Source organism: Lepisosteus platostomus, chromosome 3 (assembly GCF_059453375.1).
Source record: "Lepisosteus platostomus isolate fLepPlt1 chromosome 3, fLepPlt1.hap1, whole genome shotgun sequence".
Lineage (NCBI taxonomy): Eukaryota > Metazoa > Chordata > Actinopteri > Semionotiformes > Lepisosteidae > Lepisosteus > Lepisosteus platostomus.
Genome location: NC_142613.1, coordinates 53,876,509 through 53,903,993, shown reverse-complemented (window position 1 = coordinate 53,903,993; position 27,485 = coordinate 53,876,509). Strand labels below are relative to the sequence as shown.

Sequence of the window (27,485 nt, the reverse complement as noted above, 5' to 3'; positions counted from 1 at the left end):
AAAACATCCCTCTTCTTCTGACCACTGTGTGCACGGCTAGACTTTATGTCCATTCAATGGTCTACCTTTTTGATGATAAATTATGCAGAGAAACACCACTGTAATACAGCTTGGGAAGACTGCTCTTTAGTATCTCAGTGTTAAGAGTGTTGGGGTACAGTGGGTTCACTGTTAAGACTGCTGTACTCTTCTGTTCCTGACTATAGCTGTTTTAGCCTGTCAGTGTAGGACATTCCATTACACCCAGGAATGCATCTGTTTTCTCTTCTCTGGACTGGTTCCAGAGCAGCAATATCTGTTTTAAAATGTGGTGATCAAAATTGTACACAATATTCTTAATGAGGTCTTGCTACTGCACTGTATATATTTAAAATAATACTCATTTGTTTAAATTATACATATTTAAATACCCAAAATTCTGTTTGCCTTGGTGTAGTTTCCAATCGTTGTCTAAAAGACTTTTTCCGAAATATTTTCTCCCAAATTCAGTGTTTACCACTTTACAGTTTACTGTGGTGAGAAACAAATTTTGAAGCCTTTGGAATTATCTATATTCCTGCAATAATTGCCCCTAAAATGTGATAATAAGAGATAAACACAAACTGATTAAACTTTAACACAAACAATAATACTTATTGTTAGTATTTCATTAATATAAACTGCTTATCACAGCAGTGAATTTATGTTACCTCCATGTAATACTCTACAATTGTCCACATTAAGTATCATCTGCCTGATATTTGTCCAGGCTTCAATTCATGCTAATTGTTTAAGTTCCTTTCACAGTTTCTGAAATAATCCTCCTATTCTGGTATCATCTGACAATATGACTACATTATAGACTCTACCAGAATGTAGATGATAATAATACAATAATAATAGTGCTTTTCTGGACACTCCACTCAAAGCACTTTACAGGTAATGGGGACTCCCCTCCACCACCACCAGTGGTACAACAGACACTCCCCACACACCAGCTATCAGTGGGGAGGAGAACAGAGTGATGAAGCCAATTCATACATGGGGATTATTAGGAGGCCATGATTGGTAAAGACCAATAGGAAATTTGGCCAGGATGCACCCCTACTCTTTTCGAGAAACACCCTGTGATTTTTAATGACCACAGAGAGTCAGGACCTCTACATCTCATCCAAAGGGTGGCGCCTTTTACAATATAGTGTCCCTGTCACTACACTGGGGCATTAGGACCCACACAGACCAGAGGGTGAGCGCCCCCTGCTGGCCCCACTAACACCTCTTCTAAAAGCAGCCTTAGTTTTTCCCAGGAGGTCTCCTTTCCAGGTACTGGCCAGGCTCACACCTGCTGAGCTTCAGTGGGTTGCCAGTTGCGAGTTGCAGGGTGATATGACTGCAATCACTGATAGCAATGAAGAAGACTGGTGGCCTTTAAGCTGCCACCATGTGTTTTCACTGATTCTATATTTATCCTGTCTCATTTGTCTCTTAAGCTCAGTTTCCTTCCTTCATAGTCCACTTGTCTGAAATTATAAACATTTGTTTTTCGACTCTACCTGCATAGTTTCAAAATATAGTACAAAGCCTACTGTATTATGACCACAGCTCCCAAATTGTTCTCTTTCTTTACCAAGTTTGTTTGAAAAACTAGATCAATACAGACATTCCCTCTAGCAAATGCTCTTAAAAACCTAGTAAGCAGTTATTAGTCTTGTGTACAGTTTGAGTTTCAGCTGCTCCATTCCTTGATGGTTCTTCCCAATATAAATGAGGAGAGAGATCACCAGAGATCTTCCTTTACACATACATTCCTAACGTCATTATTTAAAATTATTTAAGATCCACCTCTATCATCATTCAGTATCTAATCATAAAGTATGATGAGGTACAATGGTTCAGTTACTCAGGATTAAGACTGATGGGCTTCAGTAGATTCAGTAACTCGAGATGAAAGTGGTTGGATACAGTGTGTTGAGTGGTTCAGTATCAGAGTGCTGGGTAAGAGTGTTCAACAGCTCATTGATAGTGTGTTGGGATGTAGTGGGTTCAGTAGGTGAGGATGAGAATTCCGAGATGCAGTGAGTTCAGTAAGACAGGATGAGAGTGCTAGGATGCAGCGAGTTCAGTAACTGGGGCTTAGAGTGCTGGGAAACAGTGTGTTCAGTAATTTAGGATCAGTGTGCTGGGATGAAGTGAGTTCAGTAATTTGAGATTAGAGTGCTGGGATGCAGTGAGTTCAGCTACTGTGAATTAGAGTGCTGGGATGCAGTGGGTTCAGAGGCCACTCGTACTGGGCTACAGTGCGGAAAACAAAAAATTCTGTGTGCCTCTTAGGAGAAGGCAGTCAGCTCCAGCATCTCAGAGGCTGGATTGCTGGTATGCAATTAAGAAAGCATTTTGTAGTTCGAGATGTTTGGGGTCTGTGTAAGTCTTAAGAATGAGGTGGTGCGTGAAGCGGCCTCATGTCAGTGGAAGTTATATTTGGGTGAGCTATTTAAATAACATGTTTGCGTAAGTTACTGCTGGCAAAGGGCTTGGCAGGCAGATGAAAAGAGCCAAAGCTGGGCTGTAAGTATGGTAATAATTAAATCTGGTCACTCTGGGAATTTCCAAGTATTTTTATGAGAGGGAGAGGGAATCAGGATGGTTAGAGATACTGTGACACTTTTCGTTGACTCCCCAACTCACAACAAAACATACAAACAGAAACGTGAACATTTAAAAGAGTTCCTCGACGGGCTGGCCATTACAAAATTAAAGCAACCTTTTCTTCATTTCACCGGCTCCCTTGCAATTAATTTGCCCGCTTTATAATAGTATTGGGTGATGTCAAATATATACAGTACAGTATAAATATAGAATTTTCTGGACTGCTGACATTGGTCTTTTAATATTATGCAATTTGTTTTATGTTACATGTATGAGGGATGTGCTTTTAATGCATGTGTGTTTTAACAATGTGTTTTTAATATACACAACGACACATATGAAGCACCTTGTGGGGAAAAATTGAGTTCTTCTAAGTCTAGGTTCAGTTGGCTGTCAGACTCCGGACTGCAGGTCTGTTACATCCCAGCCACAGCAAGACCTGTCAAGTATAAAGCTTTTCCCCTCTTTTGCTTTTACATTTGCTTTTACATTTTCCCTATTCTATAATATAAAAAGAATATTAAAAAGTTACAAAGATTCTTGATTTATTTCAGTAGCTAATTATTCTGAAGAGCACATTCAGCTCAACCTCTTTTAATAGCTTGTTTCACACTCCCACAACCCTTTGTGTAAAGAAGTACCTCCTATTCTCAGTTTTAAAAGCACTTCCCTGTAGTTTCCACTTGTATCCACTGGTCCACTGGTTGACTGAAGCCTCAGATTTTTAATAACTGTATTAAGTCCCCCTCATTGCCTTCTGTTTATGACTAAAAAGGTACAGTTCACTCTGTCAAAAGTGGAAATATCTGGTCATTATTCTCTGGACTGATTTCAGAACAGCAACATCTTTCTTGCACACAGCTGTCCAAAACAGCATTCTAAAGTATGTTTTACTATGGCATTGTACAGTTCTAAGATAACATCCCTAGATTTAAGTTCAATGTTTTAAATATACATCTTAACATTTAGTTTGCATTTTTTATTGCCTGGGAGATAGATGCCAGTTCTGTGGGTGCTGTGTGTGGTCAGGCACCCCCAATAATTTAGATCATTTTATTGTTACAGCAGGGATGAAAGCATTTTTACTTTGTTTGGGAAATTACCAAAGGAGTGCACATCTTGTCCTGGACTCTGTAGTCAACTTATCTGACTGGTACTGTACTTAATATCGATTCAGATGATTTGACATTTAACAAACTTTCATAATGAAATCAGAAACAATGTTTGTTCAGTGTCCATGCAGGACATCCATTGGCAAAGGATGAAAAATGAAAAGGAGATGTATTTCAGAAATGAATCCTTTTATAATTCAATATTTATTTATAATTCAGAAAAACAGTCCTACATAAAAAGCAACAAAACCCAGTACCTGCACTTGATGTGACCTCTGATAGTAACAGAAAACCATCTTGCAATGAGCTACTCTACCCTTCCATCCATTCATTTTCTGACCTCTTTAATACAGGGCAGCGGGGGAGCCAAAACCTATCCCACAAAGCAATCGGGCACAAGACCCCAATCCATCACAGGGCAGACACACAGACACACACACACTCGCACCAGGACACATTTTCCCAGAAACCAGATAACCTACCAGTATGTCTTTGGACTATGATAGTGGGCATCTTCAAAATCAAAAGATGACCAAACAGAGGACACAAACGGAAATTGGATTTAAAATTAAGAATTGGAAAGACTTTTTTTACACAGTACTGTATGTTTTCCGAGTATGAAACAAGCTAATCAACCACACTACTTTAGCTGATATTGAGGACGTCAACTTATCAGATTGGTATTGTAGTGAATTATGATTCTTTCAAGACATCAGCCTATGGACTAGATGGGCTGAATGGCCTACTTTCATTTGTAACTGTTTTTATGTTCTTCCGTGTCTATTATATATCAGTTCACACTAATTCAGTACACATTCCACACATGACATTTTGGATGTGCAACCAAAACTTTGTCTTAAGCCAGGGCTATCAGCAGGACTATCTGTAATATCTAAGAAAATAATTTAGATGAGTAATCCATCCTCAGGCACACTGCCACCTTAAATTTTAATTTACTACCGCTGCAGAATTACTCTGCCAATTTGCATCCTATGGTCCCAAAAATGGTCACTGGTCTTGGCAAACATAACTGGCACAGTAAAACTGTGGGAGTGCAGAGGAAATGAAATATCCAGCTGAATATGGAAGGGACAAGAGAAGAGGCAGGGGAAGGAGAGGCTTCAGAGATTAGACTATCATCTATTAGAGCAAATAATGGAATAGAAGTCACATTGATGTGAACTGTACCCACGCTCAGCTTTACGAGATTTACAGTGTTTCTGGAATACGAAACATACTGTAACGAAAAGTGCAGGATGTATGTGCCACGTACATCATTTATCAAACTTTTGCAAACTGTATTCAGAGAATGATTGACTCTCTCTCCTAGCATGAACTGGAGGCCATTCAAACATATGTTTGATTTTTAAAAGCTTCTCTACTTTTAACCCCGTATACAATAATTCACTCTTCCCAGCACTGGTCTGGGCATCATTATCTGAAAATGTCTTGCAGGGAAGAATGATAGAGCTGTGGTTTCTGTGATATGAACAAAGTGACTCAGCTGATGAGTTGCTGGCTTGTGTTTGTTATCTTTTCTCTTATTATTAGGAGTTCAGGTTTAACATCCTATACAGTACAAAAATCAGAAACACATGGGGAAAGTAAACAACAACCTTAGTCATTATGTATAATAGTAGTTCAGGTGGGTACAGTAGCTGCGTCAGCATGCGTAGTCTGCAAAGGAACAAGTAATAGGCTTATTTCATGCTGAAAAGAGAAGAGAGAAAACACAATGTTTCGGCTGTGAAGCCTTCTTCAGGTGTGTCAAAACACCAGTCCATGACAGCGCACACACATACCCTGGACAGGATGCCAATCCATCATAGTACACAAAGGCACACAATTTAAAGATGCCAATTAACTGAGCCAACAAGTCTTTGGGTGGAGAACAGTATAAAGCACTTTGCGAAAGCCAAATTAACACAGAGAGAACATGCACACTCCACACAGAATGTGTCCAGTCTAGACTCAAACTCAAAACTCTGCTGTGCCACCTTTTTTCTGTTAAGCAATGTTTAAAATAACAAGTCTAACAATGGCAATGCCAAGGAAACTATTATGCAACTTGTTGAGACAACAACTCTACAGAGGATATACAGTACACAATCATATTCACATTTTAAATGGTGAGATGAGGTTGGAGATGTACTGTTGCTTGAGATAACAAAATATTGACCTCTAGCCATGATTTATTAAAAATGTCAGGTGTTTATTTCGGTATTTGAATTTAAAATTGAATTGCCAAAATGCATTAAGAATCTAAATAAATGCTTTTCATGATTTTAATTCAATCTAAATTATGAAGATCAGCTTGAAAGTGACCTGTCTGTGGTAGAACCTCTTTGGAAAATTAGATGTTCTACTTCAACAATTAGTTGACTAGTCCAGGGACACCAGGATTCTGCAGGAGACTGGTCATGTCCTGGAAGACTGACACCAGGAAAAGAATTTCACCAGCACAGAGCTATCTTATTCATCCAATCTATGTGCAATTGTTTCAGACTGAGTCCAGCAGAAAATTTGGAGAACCAGGAACATCAAAAAGCATTATATCCAGAAGCTGATCAGGTCCATGCATCAATAGATATTGTAACACCAACAGATTTGTCTGTTAATGCTCAGAGACATCATACCAGATACTAACATTTTAATGCTTTCATTGTGACGGTCCATAATGTTTCATATTATATACTTATCACTCTTATTGCAGTGAATTGTAATGGAGACTTTGCTGCTGAAAGGAGGAAATCCAGTGGAAGAAGGAACATGGTCACAATAACACACCTTTGGATTCCTGTTAAAAAAACAGGGTCGATTGGACCCACGCTGTAGACTCAAAAATATATTTATTATGTGCCAAACTGTCAATGTTTCGGCACAATAGCCTTCATCTGGATAATCAGGTGCATTTGCATTCCTCTTCACCATGGTTTATGGATTATTGATTTTTTCTTAATTTCCTAATGTCCTCCCCTGTTTACATTGCAATATGTTTGTGCGAAGGAATTTTCCTCTTAGAGAGAGATCACCCCATCTCTCCGAGAAACAGCTCCATTAAAAGCAGCCCTGATAACACAGGGAACAGAGACTGGGTTATTGCTACAGTACATGTCCAGCACTCCAGCAATGCTGTGACTCAGCGACAGATCTCCACACACAACTCAACACGTAGCATTCTTCCCTTAAGCAAAACAATATGGCACATGCCAACATCTTAGGCAGTTTAATTATTTACATTGATCAAAAGCAGATGCTCCAGGAACTGATTTTAGCTTGAAGAAAACTAGTTGTTGCATGTTTTCTTCAGACTATGTTTTGTGCCAATACAACAAACATTAAGCTGCATGTTGATTGTTTCTTACAGTAATGTCATCCAGACAAATCGATGCAAACAATACAGCCATATAAAGCCATAAACAATCTAGGATTAGCAGATTCAAAAAGATGAGGGGACCCACTTCACCCACTACTAAAGGTTCCTGCTCCATCTTTCAGCAACACTAACTCACTTGTAACCTAATATACTGTAAATATTGACTGAACACTGGACAATTTTGGCAGTTAAGATTTGTATCTGTGAGGTGAGGCTGGACACACATGGGATTGGTTGCTTTCAGTTGTGAACTAAAGAATTAAGACTTGTGAAACAAAATCACTCTATTGGTTTGTTTGTCAACTGAAGAGATTTACATTCACTGGTTTGCACCAATGTGCTTGATATTTATGTTTTGAGTGAACACCACATGGGGTTTGTATTCACAGTTTTGAAAATGTAGGCAATTTACCAGGAGTTACATGTAAACGATTAAGAAAAATTATAATTTAGGACCAAAGTCCCATGCTGCAATGCAAGAGGGCACTTTTTCAAATTGAACCTAAAAATACCAACTACTGACTTTGGATGAAAGTCTCTGCAACTTTCCGCTGCCGGTGACTAGAACAGTCTGCAGAGTGAGTAGGAACTTGTCAGATGTATAATTAAAACATTACTACCTGACACTTGCTTGTAATTGTTAACTCTACCACATTCTGTTATGTTACATTTTCTTGATCTTTCTTTTCTTTCTTTCAGTGCTTTGCAGTCTGTGCATCGATCATCTAAGGTCAGGTTTTCATTTTAAATGAGAATTTTGTTACTCACTTGACTTTTTCAATAAGGGATTGATGTATTAATTAAGTAGCTATTATTATTTCTACTGCTATTACTACACCACTTAAGCAGCAATCTGGTTTTCCCTAGAGATCTCCCTCCCTGTACTGACCAGGCCCAGGTTTGCTTAGCTTTTGAGATCTGAGGAGATCAAGCTATGTGATAATGTAGCTTCTTGATAGCACTCAGAATTAAAATGAACAAAGAACAAAGAGTAAAATTAGCATTTCAAAGACTACTTCAGAATTGGAGATTTTGTGCTGCTGAAATTTCAAGGTCTTGCTGCAGAGCGTGGAAGAAAATGTCATGCTTTTCATAAGGGACTCATTTCCAGTGCTGGCTCACCACGGTGTGTCTGTGCAAGATGTGTGTTCTCTTACCTCTCCTCTTGTGCAGCGGGTGAGGTACTGTGCTGACAGAAGAGATGCTGCCGCTGGTCTGTCTTGGATTGGACGACTCCCATGAGCCCTCAGCGTTCTCCGCATCTGATGTGCGGTAGGAGCTCCGAGAGATCACGAAGCTATTGGAGCCCAGCTCCAGCTGAGAAACTGCATCCTGAGCTCTCTTCTTCTCTCTCTTTAACATATTCACTAGTATAGCTGGAGTTTTTTGGAGTTAGGGAAAACGGTACAATTGATACAAAAAACTTGTATTGCATTGAGTGAAGTCTCTAGACATAAGTGTGTAAACTAAAGTATACAATTCTACCACCAATTTCTCAGGACAATAATTTGTCCTTTACTTCCTTGGCATCCATGAAATAAAGCCGTAGGAGTATAAATGTTCAGTTACATTATGATCCGCAGAAAAACAAATGGAGAAAAAAAATTACATACTTTAAAACTCAGACCCCATGTGCCTCTAACAATAAACCACCATGAGCTGTCATGGCTCTGTTATAAATCACATATGAAGAAACAGGCCATTGTCGAGAAGCACTTGCCAAAATTCCAGAACATCGTAGCCTGCATACACATGTCATTCTGCTATTAAAACACTGCCCAGATCTCCAGCTTTCTGATACAGAATACATTTGCAAAAGGAATATAAAATCAAGGGCTACCACTGTATTCAAAATCCTAACACTCTCTATTGAAGATTTAAGACCATTTAGGCCTAGAAGTGCAGAGTCCTCCGATAGGTCTTTTAAATAATATGTATATACTTAAGAGAGCTACAGAGCACACATTCTAGAACATGGTTTACCTATTCTTGTGCCCAGACTACACAGCCTGACATCTTCTCAACAAGACGTAATAATATCTTCAAACACATCAGAGGCACACGCATACTCTACACACAGACAAGTGAATTGTATATTAGCTAGAAAAAACAAAGGAAACACTAATGGAATCACCTAAGCTCTATTGGATAAATGTTTAGCTATATTTAAAACATGGTCACGTCAGTCCCTCACAGTTGCAATATCCAGGAGTGCTGAAAACCAATGACAGTGTCTCACAGTTGAATCATTGTTTTGGAACCAACTAAGAAGCAACATTTTTCTGTTAATTTCATACCTACAGGGAACAAAACAGAGAAAAAAATACAAGAACTGAATAAGAATACAGTATAATGAAAACTGTGTCCTATGAAATACTCATTATATAAAGGATTTAGAAGAGATATATGCTGCCTAATTAACTTACTAATAATTTTCCACAGAATATCACCCTTGGCTGGAAATCTGGAATGCAGTTGTGAATGCAAATATTTAGGTGAACATCTTCTAATAGCTGATGTTCATTGGGCAACAGTACTTAGTTAAAATAACAAGCTGAATCCCTGAAGCGGAAACACAAGAGTTGCAATCATTTCAAAATGACTTGGAAGAATGAAAGGACTGACTTGCATCAAGTAAGTTTCTCTATAGTATGAAACATTGCAAAAACAGGAGGTCCAGTCCACAAGAGTGTCTACTTTCTTATGTTCTTCTGACTGGTTAATTCATCTCTTTGGAGAAAGGCCCACCTGTGTGAGATACTGTGGAGATCTCCCTACACACGGGTTTGAAGTGTGCCCAAGTGTGAGAGGACAGTTCGGTGTCCTTGGTTTCGCACAAGCAAAAGGTTACAATGCAGATTTCCTCCCTTGTCCTGATGCATCAAGAGAAAGTGTCAGGCCTGCCTTTGTCACTGACGTCCTCAATTCTTTTGCACATCTCTAAAGTAGACAGGCCTGCACTTTGCTTTAGGGCATTACAACACAGTAATAGATAGAATTATAGGACTTTTCCTTTCTGGCCTTTAAGAGGCAGACCTTGCAATGCCTACAGCACCATGTGGCTGCCAGGAAGCTCCAAGGAAAGGCAAAGGGGGGAGCATCTAGGCCAAAGCAGCAAGCGTTAATGAGCACAAGCTGACACAGGCCATTCAAACTGTCTGCTCTCCTCTTCAGTTCCCAGCAGTAAAGCAGACAGCTGGTCCTGAAAGGACCCAAGCTCAGACGGAGAAGACTACTTGTACTGTAGATGTAGATTACTGGGACCTGGGACTCTGGGTGTGTCTGCCTCTTTTATTTGGTGATGTTGGCTGGTGATTTTCTCACTGCTTGCAGCTCCCCAGATCCATGTCTGCTGCCATATAAACAGACAGACAAACCTGTAACTTTTTTCATATTCCTCCGCATTCATGAATACGCAGCTCTTATAGCCGACAAATAAAGTAATGTATCTTCCCATGGTGGGATGGCTTCTCCAGAATTATCAGTGACAGCAAAGAGAAGACTGTGCTTAGCAGTCAGTTTTTAGCTTAATTTAATAAAAAACACCACAAAAGGGTGTGCGACAGGCCAGCCAACAATCAGAGTGCCAATTCAATGGCTTGTGGCGAGGGCGCACAGCTCTCCTTTCCTGTACTCCATAAGGATGACCTGGTGCCAGTCTTTAAGAATCTGCACTGCTGTTATTTCTTCCTGCTGTCGGGTTGTATTTTAAGGCTTCTGACCACACTACAATAAATATTATCCTAAATGCTAACAACAGTGGCAGATTACATTTCTTCGTCTTTGGCACATGATGTGGCCTAAAACTGCTGGAAAACAAAATCTCAATCTTAAGTGAAATTTTGCAGTTCCAAAGTGACCTATATCCTGAAACATAACTGGTCATTTACTGAACTATGGGGGAAACTGCGCACAACACAGATAACCCCTCCACGGTGAAAAATAGTTTTATTTTGATATTTTTATTATCTTTACACACACACCAATATAAAGTATATCCACTGTGATCAGAGGGTGCGAAACTCTCATTCTTATGCTGAGGGAAGATTATGTCTAAGCAAAACCAGAAAAAAGACTTTTGCTTTCTCAAAACTCCCCAAGTTTATTTATTTTTACTGCTTGTTTCTTGAATACTCCTGAACACCATTCTCATCTCACTGGGGTCAACAGAGAGGTTCCATAAACAATGTACATTTTCAACTATTTTGCTCTTCTAATGCTGCTTTGGAGCATTTTTAAACTAATCTTTATTAATATCCGAGAGCTTATTACTTTTTGTTAGAATAAGCTATGACATTTTGTTGCCGAAGTAGATAAGAACATAAAGGCAGTTTATCGCATTTTGGTAATGACCAGCAAAGTGAGCTGCTTATCTCATTCAGTTACTTCTCTACACTTTTAGTTTCAAGCACATAGCTAGGCAGCTTGTTCAAGACTCCCACACTTCTTTGTGTAATGAAGTGCCCCTTGTTCAAGTTTTAAAAGCGCTTTAATGTAGTTCCACTTTTCTCTGGTTTGTGCTTTTGATTCTGACAAAGCCCACTGGACTGATTCAAGCTCACCATTCATCAATGTATATTTATAGTATATAATTTTGCTACCTGCCTGTAATATTCCACACTTATCTTTATTATATGTCAATCTGCTAGGTGTTTGACTACAAATTACATTTAAAAGTATTTAGATCATTTTTAATTCTAATTTCTATACTGTTATACATTATATATTCTATACTGTTAGTAGTATACTACTCCTTCTATATACTGTAGGTATAACCTGCAAATGTAACTAGTTTATTAACTATACCAGAATCTAGATCACTGTTATAAATTAATAACAGCATTAGTTCTCATACACAACATTAGATTAGGATTATTGCACAATGGAGAAAATTAGTAGATACAGTAGACAGAGTAGATATTATCTACTATATATATTATATATGATTCAGAAAAGGCATAGCTATAAAGTTACTCTCGCTAGCGTACATACCATATGGATCAAATCTTTGTTTAATTAATAAAAAATTAAACCTGTTTGTCATGCCTTATCCTCTATTACAAGTTGCAGACTATTGCTTCTGTCTCATTCTAAGATGAAGAAATGAAGAAAAGACTTGCTTCATTTTAGGTCTTATTGTTCAGTTGCTGGATCTTGATCAACTACTTGTGGAATTTGCTTCAAGCCAGCTGTTAGTCCTGTCTTTTGGTTTTTAAGTATCAGTCAAGCACAAAACTCTTAACCTTCCTTACAATCTGTTCAATTTTAATAAAGGGGCAAAATATTCTGCTCCACACTGGAACATTGGAAATTGGACCGGAGCCAACCATTAAATATACCGTATATACATTTCAGGATTCTATTAATTTTTTCTGGAGTAGGACAAATCCACTCACCATAAAAGGAACTGAAAACTTTCAGACTTAAAAGTTGCCAAGTTGCCGAGCTAACCACAGCGGTGCAGCCAGTCCACTAGTCTGGCCTGGCTACCTCGGACTGTCTTCTGCTGTGGCGTCACGGCTGTTTCTTAGCAGATGTCAGGTCTGATTTATGAGGGCGCATTGCTTCACCCTGAGTATCCTAGCGTGGCTCAGTGCATTATGATTCAGTTTTACACTGCCACATGGTATTAGTAGGTTTCCATCAGTGAGCAAATATGATTAATTAATTTGGTTAAATTAATAAACATTGCAGTTGTAGGACAATTGCAGTTACAATTTCTAATTGAGCATAATATTTAAGACACAGAGTTTAAATGCTAATTTCGGCATCTCTACAGAAGTCTGGCTGAAGTACAGCTTACAGGGAAGAAAGAGTGACACCAAGGGAGCCCATAACTGTCTACAACTGCAATACCAAGAGACAAAATGAAAGTGGTTCATGTTCCTAGTTCAGTATCTGAAAACGATCAAGCCAAACTGTCCTGACGTGATGAAGCAAACTGGGTGTTGGAAAGATGACAGGCAATATCAGCACTAATACTGTAGTGCCTCACTGTTTCACAGTGATAAAGAATGAACTCCCCTCAGTGTTAAAGGCCCCAAGAGGGGAGGATTCCCTAATTTAACAGGTTCCAGGTGGAAGGAGTCCTTGGGGCAGTTTCTACATGGCCCTAAATGAGAAAGAAAAGCTGGCACTTCCGTGGGTTTATAGAGGGTAGGGCTCTGTGGGGAACAAGGGGGATTTACCTCAGTCACGGCAAAAGCTACACTAATGAGAAGCATTACAGCTGAGATCTTTAAATATGGTTAGATTATAGTAAGGTCGCATGAGAAACAATTAAGCTTCAGGATAGACTAGGCAAACTGCAGCACACACTGTCTCTGCCTTTTGTTTTCCACAAGACCCCAGTGGTGATTATTATTATTAATAGCGTCTACTTAACTAAACTGCAGTTCTGAAATGTCGGCATAGCAGGGTGCTGAGTCAGGGCTAGGGAGTTTACGGGGAGTGTGAGGCTGGTTAGGCTCGAGACACCCGGAGTTAATCATCCTCGTCCGTTGTGCCGAGACCACCAGCCACGAAACAAATCCCTTACCATATCACCCCGATCCTGCCTCATCACCAGGGGCTCCTTGCAAGGCCTTACATGGACATCTTCCTACTGTATCTCTTTGAACTCATACAGCCATTCATGTCCTGAATCCAACAATGTGATTGTCTGAAGCTGACTTGACATGGCACTGTAGCTCTCCTTTAAAACATCTCCCAGCACTCTAGTTAGAGTCATTAGGGGGGCACTTCTGGGCTAGACCCATTTAAAACCAGGTTAAAAAACACAGATTTGTTTGATCAGGCCTTTAATTGGGTATTTATTGTCATATTAACATAAGAACAGATACCATTCAGTTGCCATTCAGTCCATCTGGTCTATTTGGTAGTTAGTACCTGATTAATCCCAAGATCTTATCCAGCAGTTTCCTGAAAGAAGCCAGGGTATCAGCTTCAAAACATGGCTAGGTAGCTTGTTCCACACTGTTGCTGCTCTTTGTGTAAAAAGCCCCTCCTGTTTTCAGTTTTAAAAATCATGTTTTATGTTGAGTTCTAATTGATCTACTGTATGTAAAACACTCTGAGACACACACGGGATGCTCTAGCATGTACTTTGGTGAGGTGAGAATCATAGGTCTTCACCACACTGCACCTGTAAGATAGAGAGACGATGTTTCTTTACCTCTTGCAAGCAAGTCTCGTACATACAGTTCTGTGTTTCAGAAAGCATTCACAAGGACAGCCCTTGGCAAAGTATTCTGAATTACAGAATGTAAAAAATGAGCCTCCAATTAATACTAATGTTTACTGATGACAATACTATACGATGGCTAAATATAGGAAAATGCAGACCTACAGTACCCGTTCTTTGTTTTTTGTTTTCCAACCCTTCCCCTTCCCCCTCCCCCACAGTTAAAGCCATTACAAGAAATCTAAAGATAAAATACTTGTGGTGTAACAACGTTACATCTCTGAGGGTATCCAAGAGCATATCTATAGGCTAATGTGAAAGAAATTCTGAGCAGCTTTTTAGGCAGTCAAACTCTGAATCAGTCCAAACAATCTCAAAATCTCATAGCTTCTGTCAACTGACTCATCGATCATCTTTTAAATTTATGTCACCGATCAGCATACCCAGATTTCCAGCTGTTTCTGTGGTAAAGTGTTGCATCCTTTTTTCCTCCACTAGATGTAGTAATGACCTGAAGAAAAGCATGCTCCGCTGGGCTTGGAATTTCACACAGTCATAAAGGATACTGATCTCATTGTCCCTCTGCTGCAGCAGTTCTCTCAGTCTCTTCATCTCCATAGGAGTGGGACAATCCTGGTCCTTCTGGTCAGCCTGGTGCAGGGAAGAAGGGTGCTCATCTCCTCTGCCCTGATTACACTGCTGCTCTGTCACCATCCCCTAGGGAAGATAGTCAGTAGATTACATGGGGTGCCAGTCTACATCATCTGTATGAGAAATAACCCATATTTAGAGTATTTTTGGCTGGATCATGGGAACCCAGGTTGCGATTCTCTCGATCAGGTATCCACTCCAGCCTTTGATGAAGTCAATGACCTCCTCCTGCAAGAGTAAAATTGACGCACGATGATCCTCCTAGTGAAATGCAGAGCTGAGGAGAGATGGAATGCAGTGTACTGTGCATCCATATATTCAGTCCTTCACTATAAACGCATGGATTCCTCCGAATCAGAAGTGAACAGTTCTCATTGATCAAACAAGGTTACATGTTGAAGCGTACAAAGCACATGAGTAGTTTATCACTGAGTTGACTACAATGCCTTAACCAAATAAATTCTGGGATAAAGATGCCAACGTCAGAGATCCTGTCACAATAGCCATGTTAGTAAGACATATTACATTTCAAGTTCTCCCCAGGTGGTCATATAGGGTACTTGTCTGGACTTTGTAGGTGCCGACAAGAGACACTGAATACCCCCTTTGGGCTTTTGGATGAGAAAAAAAACTCACTCAGCCATGGGAAAATATTTGCAACACTTCAATTTAGAAATACGTTGATTCCATACTGAGCAGAGAAATTATACTACTAATGACTTTGAATAACTGCTTAAATGATTTTGCATCACTGAATTGTTTCTGGAGGGAAAATATGGATTCATTAATCAATAAATCTACTTCACCACTGTCTAGTAAATACAAAGGAGGAAACCTGAAACAACTTTACCTTCAGAAAGAAGCAGCATCAAAGGTTATTTCTGGCTTTAAGAAATGGACACCCGAAGAGGTGGAGCAACCTGCCTAGGAACGTGGGTGGGGCGCAGAGTATGATAGGTGTCTGAACTGCACAACGCGCAGGGTTAGCTAGTGTGGTGATCTGATACCCATGTACAAGCAAAAGAGCAGATTACTGTGACCTGGAGCCAGATAATAAACATGAACTGTTCATTTGGAATAACAAATGAAAAACAACAACAAAAAAATCCTAAATCATGCAAGACGTCTGAATCCAGCATATACGCAGGGTAGAGGAATGTAAACGTGCAGGGAGAAGGCCTGGCCACAGAACTATAACAAATTTGAAGAGAGATAAACAGACTCAGAACAGCTCCCGTCTGTGTTCCCAGGAGACCTCTGTCAAGGGGTAAGGGGACAAGGGGCAGAAGCAGAGCCCTGCCTGTCCTCAGACCTGACTCTACACTGCACTGTGGACATCTGAATCAGAGGACCACTTGTAAGCCATGTTATAGAGTCAAAATCCCTTAAAACAGATTATATACTCAAACCTTCTAAAACTGACCATCTTGAAAAATCACAATTGCTCAAAGTATAGTGTAAACACTTTGCTTCCAAACATGCATTCAACCTAATTGGGTTTAGTTCAAATACTATAATTCATTTATGTGTTTCAGAACATGTCGTCCTTCTGGGCTGACAGTGTGTTCCTTTGAATTAAGTGCCAGTGAATAACAATCGCCCGTTAAGAGTATGATGCATTTGGATTGTGCTTGGAGACCGTGGCCTTGTGTTAAGTGTTTATGTAAACTACATGTCAGAGCAATACAAGTAATAAAAAAAATCCCCCTGGCTTACCAAAAACTCTAGTTTCTCTAAACAGAAAACTATCTTCACTGTATAAACATGCTATACAAAAAGTTATCTTAAAAGTGTAGCTGCAGCTCAGAAGCTATGGCTGTTTTCTGTCCAGGAAAATTCATGTATTTTGTAGGACAAGGGAAAATGACCTACTCTCAGTTCATCCATCTTTTTTCTAACCACTTTATCCAGTACAGGGCAGTGGGAGCTGGAACCTATCCCAACAACCAACGGGCGCAATGCAGGATACACCCTGGACTGGACACCAGTCCATCAGAGGACACACACAGACACAAACACGCACCTACTCTCAGTCAATCTATAATTTTTTTTTCCTGCTTCCAAACTTTTAGCTCTGTCTGGGCCAGTTCCTGGGATCAGCAGTACTGTTGTTTTCTGGTCTTAGCCCAGCAGTCCCTCAGCGAGCTTTCTCTTTTCAGAGATACCACCATGAGAGGCACAGCCCTTTCTGTCAATACATGCCATCTACCACATCATCAGCGCCCAAATCTAACAGAATGACGTTCACAGACTTTTTTACTCCAGTGCAAAATTCACTCCACATTTTCAAATTTCACAAAAACTCTGGCTTTTTTGTTTCCAAGCTATAATTAACTGGGAAAAAATATTCCATCCTTAGTTTTCATGCCACTTTCAGAAAATGTGGAAGCATATTCTGCCTTGGAAAAATAAAGCTTTGACTCTCATCCAGTAAATGTTTTGAGAAGAAAGCTTCCAGAGGCTCACCATGTGACCTCAATGAGAAATTAATTGTGCACTTCAGTTCTGTAGTCAGTAGGGGGCAGTCTTTCCTCTGCTAAGAGCTGAGGGCATGCCCTGCTGCCGCATTCAGGAGATCTGTGCTGACCTTCAGAATAGAACATTAACATGGAACACTTTCACACCAACTGGAAACTGCTGAACTCGCAGCACTCACAGGACAGGGGCTTAAACCTAGACGTAACTCAGATGAGCTCCCAAGGAAGAAAAGGACGACCCATCTGAAATAAAACTTTACACTTCTTACTTCAGTAGATAGACTTCAGACAAATACGGGATTACCAAAACAATAACTGATTTTTTTTCCATTATTTCTTTCCATTTGAGAAAACATTCTGCATTCTGATGCTTAACAACCTTGATCATGTCCTTCCCTCACTCGTCATGTTTAATATTTTCAGGTAGAGAAAAATATTTCATTTTCTCTTTCATGACATGAGTCCAAACATATGAGGTGTCCATCTAATACAAAACAATATTCTGGTTGTCATTCAATGAGTATGATGAATATTTTCAAATGACCTAATAAAAGAGGCTTTTGGCATAACCAAAGACGCAAAAAGGAGTCAAGATTTTGGTTTGTAGATGTATCACCATTGGGACTAAATATAACTAATCAAGGATAGTGTCCACAGGAAACAACTCCTTCAAATTGATTTATGGCTACAATTGACAGGGGATTACGCAGCACTTACTGGTATTGCATGCCTTTATCACAGACAATCTTTTGAGGAACTAGTGAATTAAAAACAGAGCCTTCACCTTGAGCAGTCTGAAGCAGTGCTGGATCTTGCGCAGGTCAGGACCCAGATCCAGAGCAGCCTCAGGGTCAGAGTCTTGCAGGAAGACCGCAACCTTCTCCTGCAGCCTGGGGAACAACAGAGACACCAGCACAGAGTCACCCAGGCCACTGGCTAAAAGAACCATCTGTCTGCAGGTAATGTACATATTTATCTGCGCACTCACTAAATGCTGCCATTGAAGTATACTGTATACAGCGTGAAGTACAACAAACATACAGAGCCTTATACAAAAGCCTGACACTTTTACCACAGATATGGCAGAGCATTAGGAAAACAGAATAATTCTGTGATGCTTGAAAACACTTGTTTTAATACAGCAGGAGTCTAGAGAATACTTAAGCACTTAATAGAATCCTTAATAGTTTATGGCACAGTTTTTTATCTTTGTTCTTAATCACTGGAATTATTACTCTAACAGTCAAATTTCTGAGGCCAAGTGAAGTCATGTTTTAATTCGGTTTACTCGGTTCAGTATTTTGTAAAAAAACAAAACAAAATAATTTTGTTTAAAAGACATACAATTATTCTACTGTTTTTACTTTTAGGAAACATATGTATTGAGCTTAGCAAGCCTGCCACTATTTATTCACTTTCAATTAATAACAGAGCACTGATTCCCCAATTTAACTGACTTTTTATTTTCCCATTATTGCTTGAAAAAGAGTAAAATAAATATTCATTCTTATTTAACCTCCATAACACATCATTCGTTTTGTATTTGAAAAAGAGTACTAACCTTTTTTCTGTTTTAAACAACTTTCCGGTCTTAAACAACGCGAGCATTTCCCTCATGTAAGTGTGACAAAAAAAGAGGATAATGAATTTGGCAGTTGAAGAGAAGAGCTGTGCTGAAAGCCGGGGCAGACAGGTAAAGTGATCAGCAAGCTGGTTTGCCAAGCTCACCCCGGTCCAGTGAGTGGGAGGGCTGTGATGGGGAATCAAGAAGCAGAGCTGGCTCAGCTGAGCACTTCTTTCCTAAGTCAGGTCCTGATTGATGGCGCTCACGCAGATCCTCTACCAGGAGGAATCGAAAAGGATGCTCTTCTCTTACTTGTGAGACAAGGAAACGAGAGCACTCTATACCCATGCACGCTGGGCAAAAGGCATGCTTGTTTTCTAAACTCATCTTTCACAACTTCAGTCACAACTCTGCTCTGCCGTCCTCTTTAACAAGGCAGTCTGTGTCACTGAGGGTGTAGTTTGTTCGCAGAACAGGGAAGAGCGATATTCCGATATCCGGACCACTACACACTGCCAGCAAGAGAGCGCGTGGTGTCATACCAAGGTCCAAGTGAAGCAGCGACAGGGGGGATATAACTGACAGGAAGGAGTCTTTCTGGCTGCAGAAGGCTATTAAATTATTATACAAAGAATAATATCATCAGGTCATAAAAAAATGAGCGAAACAAAAATGTGTTGAGATATTAAATTGTTAGCACTCTCTAGAAGAAGATGAGAACTACAGCCGTGCTACACAGGTCTGCATTATAGACCATGGGAATCTCTCTTGAGGTTCTATATTCACAATACTGCAGCACATTGATATCAAACAAGGATCAATCCTATCATTGATTCCATTGCACAGTATAACATCAGTCATATTGCTGGAAACTATAAAGATAGGTTGGCTAGACTGGTCCAGGAACAAGAGCAGTCTTGCAGTAACCTGTTACAAAAGACCAGGGACATCTCTACTCATGGAGGCTTGCACTGTTGGTCTGCAGATATGAAGGAAAGGAGTATGTGTATGCAGCAATCATTTGCCTGTCCAGTCTTCTGGAAGTACTTCAGAATGGTCCTGATTAAGGGACTTAAGGCTTAGATTTTAGGAAGAGCTGCTTAAGAAGAAACAAAAGAATCTGCTTCACCTGACAGGAGAGGAAAGCAATTTTTCCCTCACAGTGTTTTATGGTTCTATTCATTTCTCCTAATCACCTGGAGGTTGCTTTCATTAAAAGAGCAATTCTCTTGATTCCGGAAAACCACAAAAGGTAAAACACAGGAAAATCAGCAAATCCGCATCTGAGCAAACATTTAGCTCCTCTTGCCAGGTCCCATCTGAGTAATCCCATTTTCATTTTGTCCAGTTTTGAAGCCAACATACGTGGAGCGCATGGATTTTAAAAAGACGGTGGAAGAAAAAGATCCGGGCAAATCCCATCAGAGAAGCACAAATTATGGAGGGATTGTATGACTTTAGTAGGATTTAAAAAAAGAAGCCATTTAAATCTGTGTGTGTTTTTTTCTGTTTGTTAGTAATTACTGTAAAATACCTATAATAGACACTTGACAGAATGCTACTGTAACTGCATTAGCAATATTTATTATAATTTACCAAGGAGTGAAAATGATGTCATGTGGTTTGTGAACTTCTATCATTTCTTATTTCATATATATAGCATTATGACAGATAGTGCCTCTTCTGTGTGTTTTTATTTAAAACGTATTGCCAGGAATAACCTTTGGCTGTGGAGAAAAGAGACTGTCACTGTGTGGAAGCTTGATGTAAGCTGTTTTCCAAGAAAAAAAACAATTACATGTGAAAGTCATCCTCAGTCAGCTGGTCAGTCCTCTGCTCTCCGGTCACCATGGCCAGCTCCTCTCTCAGCGACTGGATCTCCTTCTTCAACCGCAGGATCATCTGCAAGCATAGCCCCAGTCAGCCTGCTTTCCCTTTTGTGCATCTTCTCCCTTCTTGTCATCTAGTCCTAAATTCTCCCTTCCTTCCCATTCCCTAGTGTCCCCTTCCTTGGCTGTCGGTTCTCTCTATTTCTGGAAAGCCTGTCAGGTTACCTCTGCCATCAGTAGATCAACAATGAATGCCGGAAATGTATGACTGCATTTAAAAATCCATTTCTTGAAGCTTCACTTATACAAACCACAGGGGTAGAACCCTCTTTCCTCTGGCTGTGCTTCCAAAAGTCAGTCAATCTCAGTTAAATACTGCTTTCTCTGTCTGCATTCTAAGTTCTGACATCCGTCCTTGGATTACGGTCTCACCAAATGGCAGACCCTCTGCCATGCTGCAACCACTTTCAGTGGGTGTCAAGTCACATTTCTTGGTGGTCTACAAACAAAGGCCACCTACACAGCTTTCGTCTTGAAAGAGTTGGCAGAGGAAAGTCAGACTGAGAAGGATCTACTGGAAACCCCATGAAAAACTGTGGCTTTGCAAGATCTGTAAGGTGGTCTGTTATGGCTACATTTAAGAAACAGCAATATCCTAAACAGCAATAATACAGTTCAATGGAGAAACAGACAGGTAGATAACTCCATTCCAGCCTCACACAAAGGTTCATTGGGCCAAAGCTGCTCCTGGTTTCTAGGTTTGAAGTGATCAAAGACCACAATCTGTCAGTCATTCTTTAAGTCCAACGTCTTACCCACTACACTACAATGAAGAAATTCTGGTATAAAAGCAATACAATGGCCCCATCAGAAGCCAACTGCCCACCACACCTTGAAGACTGCTCAGTTTCTATTGCCCAGATCTGAAACAATAGAAGTGCTTTTCTCCAGTAACACAGCCTGTCCCTTGCCTCTGTTCATTAAATACAACATCAGCTTTAACAAAGTGCTAAGATTACGTGGTTATGGCAATGCTATCCCTAAACATATAAAGGGGGTTTTAAAGAACATCCGATGTTATTAAGAAAACTGGGAGGATCAAAAGGAAAAATACTGGCAAAAGCTGGTTTGGCATCACGCTGAAGAAAAAAATGTTTTTTGACAACTGAGACAAAAATGCATCTTGGGTTGACATGCATTTGGTTAAGTTCTGGCAGTGTAATAAGAGGCTGTCACTGTATCAGTGGCATTGCCTTACTTCAAATAAAAATTCCAAACTTCTCACCATTCTGAGACATCCTTCCACCCAGCAACAGGACTCCCTATCTGAAATCCCTTCATCAGCAGTTGCTTTGAAAAGGATGTAATTATTTTATACAGCGATTAAGGTTTCTGTGGTGGGCTGGAGTTCCTGGAAGAGAGCTAGGTTGGGCTATCACCAATTTTAGGAAAAAAAACAACAACTATGGCAGCAGACTCATCAAGACTCTCGTTCCAGCTCACACTTCCCAACACACGCTGTCGCTGCAGAGGTGGGAACCTCAGTCCTCAGCTGAAACAACAACGGCAGCTCTGGTCAGACTTCTTTCATTAGATTTACTTATACCGATGGGAAAGAATTTCTGTGCACATTAAAGGACTCTCACAGAAGCCAGAACATAAACGCTGATTCTCTGCGATGGACTGGTGCCCCGTCCACCTCATTCCCTATGCTTCTGGGATGAGCTCCAGGGTTATCAGAAAACCTAAAAGGAGTGGGCTTTCTGACTTTAAATGGATGGGTGGATAAGCTGACTGTATAAATTTCCTTATTTTTGCCCACTTCAGAGAGCCAACAATACACATATTGTTTCATATTTGTGTATACCTGGCACACAAATACTCAAACTGCTGGAGCCAGGGTGAATATATAGCTACAGTGATAATTAAAATGTGACAGCTGTGTAAAGCAACCAAGCCGTTCAATGAAACATTCAAGGTCAAAAGCAACAGCTGGGGACTGAGCACAGTTCTGCCTTCAATCACTCAGCAGACTCCTAAGGATCTGATTTCTGGAGATTTTTACACACATGTAGGCAGACACAGTGGCATAAAGCATCAAAGTACAGTTCGCCCACTTAGCACTTTCCCTTTGCCTGATTTTTTTATAGTCTAAGCTTGGCTTCAAGCTTATTTTCTTTAGTCTAAACAGACTTCAAGTGAAGCCTTTAGAGAAAAAAAGGTGTTGAGTCGAATGACCAGTCACCTGCTGTGACATAATGTGGAGCTACCCATCCATCACAGTGACTGATGGGTTTCAGTATATTCAAGCTTCAGACAGAGGTGCTGAAATTCAAGCACAGGAGACAGAACTCTGCAAACACTCTTGAACACACAAGACACTGAGATGCTAAACACCAGCGGTTAAACAGGGTTAGGCAGCAAGGGTGAGCTGAACACTGTATGGCTCCACTTTCCATGGGAATATTTTATGGCCCACTGTGCTAAATGTGTATTTCTAGAGTACTGAAATAAACTAGGGTTTCACTTTAGGTGATAGGGCTATACAAAATACAAATCAAGTGAACAGATTAGCTAATGTATTTCCAAGTAGTAAATCTATTAAACTGGGGTAGCTCTGAGTTGTAACACAGTTTTCAGTAAGTTAGCTAATTAATGCTTGACACTGAGCACTCAGAAAGGAAACAGAGCAATTAAATAAAAATCCCAGATGTTAGCAAAGGCACTGTTTATAGAGCCCTGAGCCCTGCTTTAGAGCTTTGGCAAAAGAAGAGACCCATTCTCAGTGACGAGATTCTGGTCCTTGCTCACATCCTTTCTGGTGTGTCATGTGTCCCTACTGTGTCTCGATCTGCACTTTCACACATTTGATACTCCTCAAATGAAACCATACATGTGCTTTAAAATGGTATTGCTGAAATACACTCTAATTGTCAGTAAGTGCAGAATGTTGCAGAGCTCGTCAATTACTTGAATAGTCCATTTCCAGAGATCACAAACCAAAGCACTCCAGTCAACTCTGAGGTTGCCCACAGATTTCAAGTCTGTAACTACAGAGATGTAGAAACAAAGTATAAAGCTTAGATGTGTGGTTTCAAAGTCATGAAAATGAGAAGAGTCAAATCCTAGAGATATCTAAAGTTACAGGACTTCTCTGAAGGCATAGAGCTAATGTGCACCTCAGAAGACAATGGCATGCATTAAACACACAAGAAAGGTTACAATTGAGAGGAGGCCAGAGTATCAAGCTGCTTTATTTCCTACTACTTACCAGAATGTAACACTCTGCACCAATCTATAATAAATGTAATTGATAAAGTTGATTACTTTACCAACTGTCCCAAAATCTAGATTGGTGCTACAGTATACATTAAGAGGATCGCTGGCCATAATACAGATCCCTGTAGAACTCCGCAAATTGCACCCAACCCAATCTCACCATCCACCGCTTATCTGAACTGTTTACCATCGGCTCCTCAATCCAAAATTATCTTATCACTTCTCGGTCCAAAACCAAGCATTAACCGAATGCCTACTGACTGCCATTTGATAATTCATTTTTATAAAGAATTTTATCAAACACATTATAAATATTTAGACATAATATTTCCTTTTCAATGTCTGTATTCATTGTTGTTACTATTTGTTCAAAGAAGTTTGTAAAGAAAAGGTTAGTTAAGTAACTTAGTTTTTTTTTTCTAAATCAGTGTCAATTATCCCCTAAAACAGCTCCTGGTCCAGCTTTTGATTCCAATTCAACAGGCTCTGAGTCATCTCATTAATGGGACCAATTTAAGTTCTCGAGATCTTCAGGTAATGCAACTGAAAAGACACAAAGGCTCCCTGGGTCCAGGACTGGCCCCTCAATCATACAGTCATAGAGATGATCCTCTAGTTTAGTTCTAATCATTGTTTTCATAATCATAAGTGTAGTGTATGTACTGTAAGACTTATCAGTCTTTACTTTGTTCACTTCTGTGTCCCTTTTTTAATTTCCTGTAGAATCAGCAATCATGTTTGCCATCCACGCCTGTTTTAGTGTAATAATTAGGGAGCATGGACAGACTACCCCGAGGGACCCCGCCCACCTTCAAGACACTCGTCTTTTAACATGTCACTGGCAAGGCAGCCTTGTACCGGAGGCTCAGCACCGATCAGAGGAGAGGCACATCCCTCATGGACAGCCCTGTGGGCCTGAAAGCACAGAGGAGATCGCTGTGATACAGACAGAGCTATGGTTAGATACTGTACATCTACCCTGCCCTGCCTGGTGCCCAGCTGTCTGGGGGCACCCAGTCACAGCTGACTCGTGACCCGCGATCGCAGAGTTCAATTATATGAAAGTTTCCCTTTATCATCCATGACACAGTCTCCTTCAACCTGGACCCCATGCAACTTTCTTTTAGGAAAAAAATAACCTGATTTGTCAATCTAGCCAAAAACTACGATTTTCTCGAAGACTATATACTACTTTGAATATTGTCGTTGTGCCAAAACAGTCATCGGAATCAGATTCAATGTTGTCAGTGAGCCAACATGCTTTTCTGTGATGAAGCAAAGCAAAATCCCAAGCCTGAGTTGGAGCTCCCAACTCTGTGTCATTCCAAGATCAGCTCTGACTCTGATTATTGCCATTAGATATTGCAAAAGCCCATTTATCAGATTGTAAGCTTTACCCTGACCTAGTCTAGGTGCAAGGTGGTCAAAACAGCAGAAGACAAATTTAAAGAACCAGTTTCAAAGCATTTTACACCAGCATAGATTTTGCACAGATTTGCTCTCAAAAAGCCCAGAGAAAGAGAGCTCATTTTAAACGTTTGAGTGAAGAACATACTAATTTTATTGTCGTTTTCAGCATCTGGTTTCCTCCCACAGTCCTTGGAATGAGTTCACTTATGCAGACATAAGGGAACATGCAAACTCCAATTAGAAGCATGTGACAGACCATAGTCGAACCCGGGACCCAAGAGTAATGAGGCAGCAGCGCTAACCTCCCTACCACCATGCTGGACTCCTTACTTTCTTGTACTTTTTAATATAATGTTCTTTGAATGTATAAAACTGTAGTTATTATTATTCATTGTCAAACAACATCAGTTTCTAACTGATGCAGTGGTCACGCTACAGTTAAATGTACAGTAGGATGATGCAACGTTAGCATGTCACCACTCAAACAAAACCACTGAATAAAGCTAAAAACAGCAAAACACATCCTATTCACAGCCCTGAATCAGCTGGATCTGCATAACCAGTGGAAAGAGACTCTCACATCCAGAAGCCATGGCAGAAATCAATTAAGCTGGTGACCGCCTTGAATGTGGTAATTAGATGGCAATGGGTCCTTTAGCCTGCCACATGCCATATGACAGATGACATCAGTGTCCTCACACAGCATGTCTTCAAAGGGCCTGGTTCCTGGGACAGAGGCCTTGGCCACAGCCTTCCCTCCCTGGCGTTCCCCTCCCTGTCTTTCAAAGCCCAGAAATGACAAGGTCACACTTAAAAGCACAGATGTATCCAGTACAGCCCCAGTATATAGATTTTGGAAAATTAAAGTCTGTCAGTCAAAGAAAAGATAGATTGTATTCAATGACTCCCACACTTAAATCGTTGTTCTGTTTTTTAGTGATTTCCTCAAGAACTGCAGCTCAATACAATAAATTAAAAAAAAAACATTTTACTGGCTAAAGAAATAAAAAAGAGAAACTCAGTAATATTTGAAATATGTCCAGTCCTAGTTAGCCACCTCCTAATTCGCATAACTGTCAAATCGGAAGGAGCACGGAGAAAAAAAACTTTAATTTCTCTCTGTATCCTCTTTCTTAAGAAGAAAGCCCCTCTGCTGGAATGGTTGTCTCAGGGACTTCTACAAAAATTGTCCATTAAATCTCTGCTAACATGGCTACAGCACACAAATGCACCATTACGCCGAGCTGCCCTGTAAATTACTTTGGCAAGATGAGCCCACAGGAATTTTAACACCCAGTTTCAAGACCATTTCTCTGTCTGACTCTAATGGTGGAATGTTTGGCTTGCAGGTATGCGCTAATAAGGCTGTCTGGTCAGCATGGTGCAATTCTGGAGGCCCACAGGGCTCAGGACCTTCTGAAGGAAGTACTTTTCCATGGAATTTCACTCTCATCCTCTGTACAAAGAAGGATGTTGGTTAATTTGGATGCTAACTTCTATAGCCCAGCTTCAGAAGAGCCCTGTAAGCACACCCAGGTAATAACCATGACACAAACCACAAACAAGCATGTAATCCATGGAGGCCGTGTACTCTGCAAAACAGAAACAGGATTTCAGCACTGAGCTGGGCTGGCAGAGAGGACCTCAGCTCCCACGGCACTCAAATCAAGTTTATGAGACCCCGGCAAACCTGTCCTTTAATACACCATTATGTCTGGAGAATCAGTTGCTTTTGCAAAAGAAACATTTTGTCTAATTTGGTTCAAATCAATCAAACGATTAATCAACTCTTTGCTGTTATTTTATAGTTCAGTTTTGGGGTGTCTCATTCTTATCCTGAAGTACTTATCCTGAAGTGGTTTTTAGGACATCCTTTAATGAACTGCATTAATTACAAGAAAGGTTACAACCCAAAGGAGGCCATTTGACCCATCTCAAAGCAAGCAGCTAATTGATTCAATAATCTCATCTAGCCATTT

At 40.2% G+C, this 27,485-nt stretch overlaps 1 protein-coding gene across 6 annotated transcripts in view; it reads right to left on the bottom strand.

Annotated features, from left to right (window-relative positions):
* The window catches only part of kif6 (kinesin family member 6), a 122,899-nt gene that overhangs the window by 62,520 nt on the left and 32,894 nt on the right, over positions 1 to 27,485 (bottom strand). For all 6 annotated transcript variants that reach the window (XM_088626076.1, XM_088626074.1, XM_088626075.1 and 3 more), the window contains 4 exons: positions 20,787 to 20,890; positions 18,209 to 18,314; positions 14,863 to 15,013; positions 8,271 to 8,489 (listed from right to left, as the gene is read on the bottom strand). In XM_088626076.1, the coding sequence (XP_088482202.1) occupies positions 8,271 to 8,489; positions 14,863 to 15,013; positions 18,209 to 18,314; positions 20,787 to 20,890 (580 nt within the window). The remainder of the gene's footprint in view (positions 1 to 8,270; positions 8,490 to 14,862; positions 15,014 to 18,208; positions 18,315 to 20,786; positions 20,891 to 27,485) is intronic.